Source organism: Ictalurus furcatus, chromosome 7, assembly GCF_023375685.1.
Source record: "Ictalurus furcatus strain D&B chromosome 7, Billie_1.0, whole genome shotgun sequence".
NCBI lineage: Eukaryota > Metazoa > Chordata > Actinopteri > Siluriformes > Ictaluridae > Ictalurus > Ictalurus furcatus.
Genome location: NC_071261.1, coordinates 12,491,576 through 12,501,177, shown reverse-complemented (window position 1 = coordinate 12,501,177; position 9,602 = coordinate 12,491,576). Strand labels below are relative to the sequence as shown.

Here is a 9,602-nt window from a genome sequence, read left to right as displayed (position 1 = left end):
GACGTGGTGTGTGCTTGTGTCAGCAGAAGACGATGCAAAACGCCTCAAGCTAGCGAAAGGCACTTAAGGATGATTACACAGCGGAATGATGTAATAATTAATAAACCTTCCGGTGATGTTAGCGCAGCTGTCACAGCTGTAATCTTCAGCAAAACGTAACGCTTCAGCAAAACGCTCCGGCCTCGTATGTGATAAAACCCGGCGGAGGACAGCCGTGACAGGAGAGTCTGGTCTAAACATGTGGAGCTCTATAAATAGCATCGTGGGATAGCGTGAATCCTTTCCTGCCCACACTTCTCTTAAGTAGAGCAGTCGATGCAGGCGTAATGATACCTCTATCCGTCTTTCTGCACACGTCCATTCAGGTGGCAAATTGGTGAAAGTCTCGGGGTGGACAGAAGATGTGTCGGGGCATCTTTGCGGCTTGTTATTTGCACATGAAAGTCGCCGGCCTGTCTGACTTAAAGGGGTCGAGATAGAGATAGACAGAAAAGGGAGACAGACGACAGCGGGCTTCTCTTCTCCGTCTTCAAGCTTTGTTTTGTTTTATTTTCTTTCCTCAGACGCAGTTTGCTCGTTGAGAACTTGTGCTCCAAGAGCCTGACAAAGATGTCAGAAAACTGCGGGCTATTTTTGGCAAACATACAAGTCTGCAGCGCCTCCGGGCTCCGCGAGACATTTTTAAAAATTTCATCAGGTCTTGCTGTAGTGAAGCGAGTGATTTTATTCTTTTTGTTATTCCATTCTGTTTTTCTTGCCTTGCAGGATGATGCCCCTTTCAACCGGCAGCCCATGGCCACAAACAAGCTCAACAAAATCCAGAAGATCAAAACTTTAGACGTAATGGGATTGCGCTCTGTAATCAGCCTGAAAGCAACTGGAGTCACGGCAAGCGAGCGGTGATACAGAGTCATAAACCAAAAAGGAAGCAAGATCCATTAACACCAACGGGTCCCCCTGTAAAGAAAGTGATGATCGATCACGTGACTCTTGCTAACTTTATGAGCTAATTTGAGCGGAAGTTCTAGTGCTAGCTTACCCCATCTTCATTTCTAACACTAATTAATACATCCCTAAGTTAGTGTTAAAATCGAACGCTATCGGAACGCTAATTCTCCAAGTCCTACCCTTTCGATAGCTTAGTTTTCTGGAATTTTCCTTCACTGTGCAAGTAGCAAAGATTGACAGAAAATCTTATTTGTAATCATATTTCACCCAAAGATCAACAAGTTTCTTGATGGACGTTCATGCTAATCTCATAATTAGCATGGTCAAATTCTGATTTTTTTTTTTTTTAAACCTTTTTTTTTTTTTTTTTATTCGTTGGACAATTTTCAGCATCAGCCATGCATACTCCAAAGATAGCAAGATGTTTACTGACTTGCCCCATGCTAGTTACACTTGGCACCTAATTCGAGCCAATTTTCGAATGCTAGACTATCTTAGCATAATTTCGAAATGCTAATCCTTAAACGTTCTTGCGTAAAATGTCAAGAGCTTATCTACCTTACTCACTCACACGTACTGGCCACAAAAAAAACAACCCAAAACGTTGAATTAACTGAGGAAGGCAATGATCAAACCTGAAACTACCACCACCATGTGGTTTGAAGGTCATAAAGAAATCCAGTGACACCTTAAAGAATACTGAGGACATCGACCACAACCAGAGAGATGCTCAACCAAAACATCACCAAGAATTCCAGAGACTTGATTCATCTCAACATCACTGACTAATTTGTCATCTGCTAATCCCTGGACTGCAAGCATGCCTCACCTCAACGTCACTGCGCTCTTATCGAACCTGACCAACAGGCCAGAGTCGGGAAACCTGTATCGGCCGTTCTCTGTGTTCAGCGTCCTCACGCTCACGCTTTTAGCCATGCTCGTGGTGGCTACGTTCGTTTGGAACCTTCTGGTTTTGGTGACCATTTTGAGAGTCCGAACTTTCCACCGTGTCCCTCACAACCTGGTGGCCTCGATGGCCATATCGGATGTGATGGTGGCCGGGCTGGTGATGCCGCTGAGCCTTGTTCGGGAACTTTACGGCCGCCGGTGGATCCTCGGAAAAGCGCTTTGCCAAGTTTGGATTTCTTGCGACGTTTTGTGCTGCACGGCCAGCATCTGGAACGTGACTGCCATCGCACTCGATCGCTATTGGTCCATCACGCGTCACCTCGAGTACACGCTCAAGACACGAAAAAGGATCTCCAACGTGATGATCGGACTCACGTGGCTGCTCTCGTCCGTCATATCCCTGTCGCCGCTCTTCGGCTGGGGAGAGACATATTCCGAGGAGGATCTGGCATGCCAAGTGAGCCAGGAACCATCATATACGGTGTTCTCCACCTTCGGCGCGTTTTATTTGCCCCTCTGCGTCGTGCTGTTCGTGTACTGGAAGATCTACAAGGCTGCCAAGTTTCGCATCGGATCTCGCAAGACCAACACCATCATGCCAATGGCGGAGATTATCGAGGTAAGAAGAAAGCGAGGGTGCTGTGGTACATATATTTCATTGTATTTATATTTCATACATTTTCTAACCAATTATCATAAGAACAATTTTAATAAATCCCTGAACAGTGTAAGAATTTAACAACTACATCGTAATGCAAATGCAAAAAAAAAATTGCAACTGAAATAATTGGTGTTCCAAACTCACATTTAGCCTCGGGACAAGCTAGAGCTCGTAATTTAGCCACAACACACACACATACACACACACACACTCATTTTGCATTCAAGAAAACACACAGACTCATGAAAGGATAGAATTAGCATTTAGTTTGTACCTTATGTACCTTATTCTAATTTAAAGCCCAAGGCACACACATCAGCTCCTAATTGTGATTCTCTGGTGAATGTCAGCATCAAAGAAAATGAAATGTCCACAATGTCCCCATCAACCCAAAGGAAGCTGATCAGGCAAGACCTGAAATCTCCTTCTTGTTCTTCTTCTTTAGTGTTTGCACTGGAGTTACGAGACTAAATTAGCTTATGAGTAAGAAATCCTACAAGAAATCCTTTTTCCTACAAGGAACCTTCATATGCACACTGGCGTCATATCTAGAGTGTATTCCCACCTCAGGGCCAGACTTCCTGGGTTAGGTCCCGGAACCATGAAAACCAGACCGCTGACAGCATGTAAACATGCCCACTGCAGCAGTAGTGTGTCGTGGCCCATCCTCCTCATGCGACCTCATGGTCGGACATGTTGAGATGCTTTTCTGCTCACCACGGATGCACATAGTGGTTCTTTAATTTACTACTCTCTTTCTTTGTTTTCTTTGTCTGTTCATCTATTTCTTTCATTCATTCTTTGTTCATCCCTTTCTTTCTTTCTTTCTTTCTCTGTTCATCCTTCTTTCTTTCTTTCTTATACCGTAGCCTTAAAATCAGCTTGAACCTGTCTGGCCGTTCTGTTCTTCCCAGGGTACTGCCACTCACTTGATGTTTTTTTTTTGTTTTTTTCACACAGTTCTGTAGAAAGTCCCTGGAGATCAGCAGCTTCTGAAATACTCACACTGGCACCAGCAACCTGTCCACAGTCAAACTCAACCCATTTTATGTGTTGCGCTGCTGCCACATGATTGGCTGATTGCACGGCTACATGATTGCTATGAATGGTGTACAGGTGTTCCTGCTGCTGAAGTTCAGGAAACTCTCAAACCAGCACAGCACTCAGTTTATTGCTTCATCTGTGACTTTTTACATGTGTTTAACAGGTCACATGCAGTAAAATATTTTTTACTTTCTCTGGTACCGTAAACAGGAAGCAGGAAGCAGGAAGTATTGACGTGTAGGCAGCTTGTGAAGGAAATGAAAATTCAGAACAGAGCGAGATGAAAAGAGCGAGAGGGAGGAGAAGGACAGCGCAGAAAAGAAATGCTCAGAGATCAAACCAGGCAGTTCTCGGTGGGCAGCAGAACTGTGTACACACACACACACACACACACACACGATTATAATTGGATCGTCTGTTCTACAGTGTCACTTTGCACTCTGTTACAAACTGTGACTCATTTAATTGTCCTCTGAATATTAGCCAGATCGGATCATCATTCGATGATTGGGCAGCATATGGAGGGATAAACACACACACAAACACACACACACACACACAATTTAGGTTTCCCTATAACAGCACTCATGTCCTGAAGTGTTTTATTCCTCTTACACCACAGCAACTGTTACATATTAAAAAAGTCATACTTTTTATCTGTTTATAGTTACATTTAATTCCGTGTTGATGCTAGAGAGACTTTATTCCTCATGCTGTAAGACAGGAAGGTGCTTGATTGCCTGCTGAATGGAAATTACTGGGAATGGAATTACTGTCCACAGCAGGAGGGTTTCAGCGGAGTGAAAAAATGATTTTCCAGGAAGGGATTTATTTTTATAATTATATATATATATATATATATATATATATATATATATATATATATATATATATGAGGATAATTTGGCACTCATGCAGGTCTTCACACGTCGTAGCGCGAGCTCATCACGTCCGGCACAGCTCATTTTGTGTGAAAATTATGAGGCAGCAGTGTTTAAGAGACTCCATGCAGAGAAAGAGAGAGAATGGGCAGACCGAGGCTGAGCGATGGAGGATAAAAGCGTCTCTGCGCCGGTTCGAGTGTTTCCTACCTGAATAAATTATTCACTACATTCACACCACAATCAGGCTTCAGACTCCACCGTAGCGACTTGTTGCTCTTTTTCATCTCTCTATCTTTCTCTCCATCCATCGTTCATCACCTCTGTCATTACTTCTCCAGCTCTGATTCGGCCTTACTCTTGGTCCCGTTCTTACTTTTGGCTCTTTCGCTCTCTATCACTCCATCATTCCATTCAGTAGATCATGACACTCTGTCGCTCACTCTTCCCATCCTTCCCTCTCTTTCCTTCCCTCGTTCCCCTTCTGTCTTTCTTTCTTTCCTTCTCTCTTTCCTTATCCTTCCCTCTCTTTCCTTCCCTCGTTCCCCTTCTGTTTTTCTTTCCTTCCTTCTCTCTTTCCCCAACCTTCCCTCTCTTTCATTCCCTTGTTCCCCTTCTGTCCTTCTCTCTTTCCCCATCCTTCCCTCTCTTTCCTTCCCTCATTCCCCTTCTGTCTTTCTTTCTTTCCTTCCTTCTCTCTTTCCTTCCCTCGTTCCCCTTCTATCTTTCTTTCTTTCCTTCTCTCTTCTCCATCCTTCTCTCCCATCCCTTCTCTTGTCTTGTCCATCCCTCTTTCATTTTCTCTCTCTCCTTCTTCTCATTTTGTTTCTCCCTGCCCTTTCCTCTGTTTCCTTCTCTTTCTCACTGACTGCCCATCCCTTTCTCTCTCTGTCTATCTCTCCCTCTCCTTTTCTCTTTCCCTGCCCTCCCCTTTGACTTTCCAATCCTTCCATCCTTCTTTCTTTCTCTCTCTCTCTCATGTTCTCCTGTTCATCCCACTCTTTCCTTCTCTTTCTCAGCAAATCCCCTTCTTTCTCCCTCTCTTTTCTTCTCTCTTTCCCATCCTTCCCTCCCATTCCTTCTCTTGCTTTGTCCATCCCTCTTTCATTTTCTCTCTAGCCTTCTACTCTTTCTTTCTCTTTTCCTATCCATTTTCTTTCTCTCTCTCTCTCTCCATCGTCACTTTCTTTCCGTGTCTTTTGTTCCGTTTTATCCTTTTCTTTCTTTTCTCCCATCCCATTCTTTTTCATTCTATTCCTGTCCCTTCTTCTCTGTTTTTGTCTTTCCCCCTGTCCACCACTCTATTTCCTCCTCCCTTTCTCCATCCATCCCATTCTTTCCTTCTCTCTTTCCCTCCGAGTCCCTTTCTTTCCTTCGGTCCTTCCCTGTCTAACCATTTTCCCTTCTCTCCTTTCGTGTTCATCTCTTCCTCCACTATCTCCCTGTCTCTCATTTCCCTATGCACCAATTTATTCCTTTCTGTCTTTCTCTGTCCCTTTTCTTTCCTTTTCTCTCTCTCTGTCTCTCTCACATATACGCGACCAACCTACTCATTTTCTCTCATTTGTTCTTTAAGGTCTTTAAGTTGAATGAAGAAACACAATTCTCAAGTCTTTCTTTTGGCCACAAGACAAACAAAATGTGTTTTCTAATCTGTTCTGTACCACAACAAGGACATGTTCTTTCTTATTTATATATCTGTTTCCTCTTGTTCTCTCTCTCTCTTTCTCTGTTCATGCTTTTTCATTTTCCCTTTATTCCTCAACAGCGCTAATCTCCATCTCTGGAGTAATTCAGACAGGGCAGAAGGTGTGTAATGAGCTTATATATAAAAAGAAATGTACCCGTTCCTCTTTAGAATACAAAAACAGGCGATAAATAGTACACACATAAACAATTTAGCTGTGTTGCATAAACAAAGGTATGTGTATGTGTATCAATAATGGATCCTGTACATCATGTTGTTGTCATAGTCATTTTCATATACATTACCGTAAAGAGCGACAATGGCATTTTATTCATCCCTGGCTTGCTATTCTTTACTTTTCATTGTTACGCTGAAAGTCGAGTCTGGAGATATTTTATGTTCATCGTGTCATTCGGGGAGAGGAGCAGATCTGGCATGCCAAATGCATTTCATCCAAGCAGACATGACAGGAAAATGTGATCAAAAATGATTATCATCTCAATTCTATGTAATTTTAGATCAGACCCAAGGACGAACAAGCAGAAATGTTCCTCTCAGTGTGAGCGGGAAAGCAGAGATCACTTCTCTCTCAGTCAGTCTTGGCCCAGTGGTTTTGGTCCGTACCTGAGTTTTGGTTACTCAAGGGGGCAAATATTTTCGGGTTCTGTTCAGACAAACTAAACACTGTATACGTAAAAGAAGCTGTACTGACCGGTTCCTTCTTGTAGGAGGTGATCCCGTAACTGTGGTCACCAAACAAGAGTTCTTTGAAAGTTTTAAAAAGATGGAGGACAGATCCCTGTCTCTGATGTAGAGACTAGAACATTCTGATGATATCTGATGAACCATGATCAATCGTATGGTTAATCTAACCTTCCTGTGTTTTGGTGCTCAGGTGAAGGAGGCAGTGGAACAGCCCCAGATGGCGTTCAGCGTCCGCCATGCAGCCGTGTCATTCCAGCCCGAGGGCGAGACGTGGCGTGAGCAGAAGGAACGCCGCGCCGCGCTCATGGTGGGAATACTGATCGGCGTCTTCGTGCTCTGCTGGATCCCTTTCTTCCTGGCCGAGCTCATCATCCCGCTGTGCTCCTGCGACATCCCGCCCATCTGGAAGAGCGTCTTCCTCTGGCTCGGATACTCCAACTCGTTCTTCAACCCGCTTATCTACACGGCCTTCAACAAGAACTACAACAGCGCCTTCAGGAACCTCTTCAGCAGGCAGCGGTGACAAACAACCTACAAGTGCTAGTCAGCATCATGCTAACTGACTAACACTGCTTGGAGAAATACCACCATTTGGTAAACTTCACCTACAAGAACTACAACAGCGCCTTCAGGAAGCTGTAATGAAAGCAAATGACCACCAATTAGCCTTGTGCTAACTGACATAATGGTCATGCTGCAGTTTCGCTACAAAATATTGTGTGTACATTACATCAGGAACTGGCAACGCTGACAAATATAACCTTAAATTAGCATCATACTAACTGAACGAATAATGAAATCATTATACATGACATGCTAATGAATCTTCCCAAAACTGTTTATATACGCAGCCAGGAACTAAACAGGACCTCTTTAGTAGGCTGCCAAGTAATAGAAATGCTAAGAACTAGCAATTAGCATCATGCTAATTGCCATGGCATAAATACTTTTCGTACATGATGTGCTGAAAACATCAGACATGCCATCGTTTCGCTAAATTATACCACATGTGCATCACGCTAACTGATAGCTGAAGGATATGTCATGATATGTACGTGAAAGATTTTATAATATTAAGAATCTACACAGAAACTTCAGGAACTTTTTTTTTGGGGGGGGGGCTAAGACTAGCTAACTAGCCAGCAATTGCTATACCATCTGTAAATAAACAATTTGACAAAATAGCTTATCAATTTGTTTGCTAATCATTCAGGGTTTTGTTGGGTTTTTTTTAAATCATGTGACCCCTTATAGCATGTTTTCAAACTACTACAAAAAAATCATTTCAGTTTTTACTGACATCGTGTCTTGAAGTCTCATACGCCTGAGAAACATGGACTCCTAGCATAAACTAGCTAACCACTAAGCCTAAAGATTTAGCTAGCTAGCACATAGCTGTTAACTCCTTTATCTTTAACATTTTAAGGGGCACAAATGACACAAACGTGTCAGTAATACCAACACGTCCTTCAGATATCTTCATAAATGACTATGAAAAGGCTTTACGTAACATTCCGGTGCATTTTATATGATAAGGTGTTGTATAATGCTAGCAGGCTAGCGCTACAGCTAGGGGTTTGCTACAGGAGTGGCTGAAGATAAATTGTTAATTAGCTGGGTATTCTTTCTTTCTTTCTTTCTTTCTTTCTTTTTAACATAATGTATTTTTTCTGTGTTCTTTCTTTTGGTGAGATTTCTCATTATTTTTTAAAACTTGTTTCTTTCTTTCTTTAATTCTTTTTAGCTTTGTGAATTTCTTTCTTTCATCATGCTTGTTCTTATATTTCTTTCTCTCATTCTTTCTTTGGTTCTTTTAGCATCATGTATTTCTCCTTTTCCTTTCGTTATGTTTGTTCTTATATTTCTTTCTTTCTTTGTGTTTTTTTTCCTTGGGTTCTTTCATTCTTTGTGATTTTTCTGATATTTCGTTTTTTCTTATTGACTACAAAAATAGTTCCTACTTTCTTTCTTTAATTCTTTTAGCTTCATGTGTTTCTTTTTTTTCTTTCCTTTGTCATGTTTGTTCTTATATTTCTTAATCCCTTTGTGTTTTTTTTGGTTCCTTTCTTCTTTTCTTTCTTTCTTCATGATTTTTCTGATCTTTCCTTTTTCCTGTTGAATTTTTTCTTATTTCTTTCTCTTATCGCTTTGCATATTTCTTTCTTTCTTTCTTTCTTTAATTCTTTTTAGCTTCATGTGTTTCTCATTTTTCTTTCTATTGTCATGATTCTTCTTATATTTCTTTCTTTCTTCCTGTCTTTCTAAAATCATGTTTTTTTTTCTTTGTTCTTTCTTTTGGTAAGATTTCTCATTATTTTTTACAAATTGTTTCTTTCTTTCTTTGTGTTTTTTTTCTTATGTTCTTTCATTCTTCGTGATTTTTCTGATATTTCCTTTTTTCTCATTGATTTTTAAAAAATGCTTACTTCTTTATTTTTTGTGTCATACATTTCTTTCTTTAATTCTTTATAGCTTCAAATGTTTCTCTTTTTTCTTTCTTTAATTCCTTGTAGCTTCACGTTTCTTTTTTCTCTTTCATCACGTTTTTTCTTTCTTTCTTCAATTCTGTTTTAGTTTCATGTATTTCTCGTTTTTCTTTCTTTCGTCATGACTCTTCTTATATTTTTTTCTTTCTTGTTCATTTTCTATCCTGATCTCTCTCTCTCTCTCTTCATTCTTCATGTTCTTTCTTTCTTTCATTCTTTCTGGCTTTTTGATATCTTATATTTCTTTCCTACTTCACGTCTTTTTAAAAATTACTTTGTTT

At 41.0% G+C, this 9,602-nt stretch overlaps 1 protein-coding gene across 1 annotated transcript; it reads left to right on the top strand.

The window, feature by feature from the left end:
• Positions 1–311: 311 nt before the first annotated feature.
• Positions 312–7,690, top strand: htr5ab (5-hydroxytryptamine (serotonin) receptor 5A, genome duplicate b). The gene is made up of 2 exons (XM_053628508.1): positions 312–2,476; positions 7,026–7,690. The coding sequence occupies exons 1-2, from the start codon at positions 1,769–1,771 to the stop codon at positions 7,356–7,358; spliced, it is 1,041 nt and encodes a 346-aa protein (XP_053484483.1). The 5' UTR covers positions 312–1,768; the 3' UTR covers positions 7,359–7,690.
• Positions 7,691–9,602: the final 1,912 nt, after the last annotated feature.

Bases quoted from the DNA above. Each gene is read 5' to 3' on its own strand.
- htr5ab (XM_053628508.1), top strand. From the start codon at position 1,769: ATGCCTCACCTCAACGTCACTGCGCTCTTATCGAACCTGACCAACAGG. The intron at 2,477-7,025 runs GTAAGAAGAAAG...TTTGGTGCTCAG, and splicing joins CAATGGCGGAGATTATCGAG to GTGAAGGAGGCAGTGGAACA.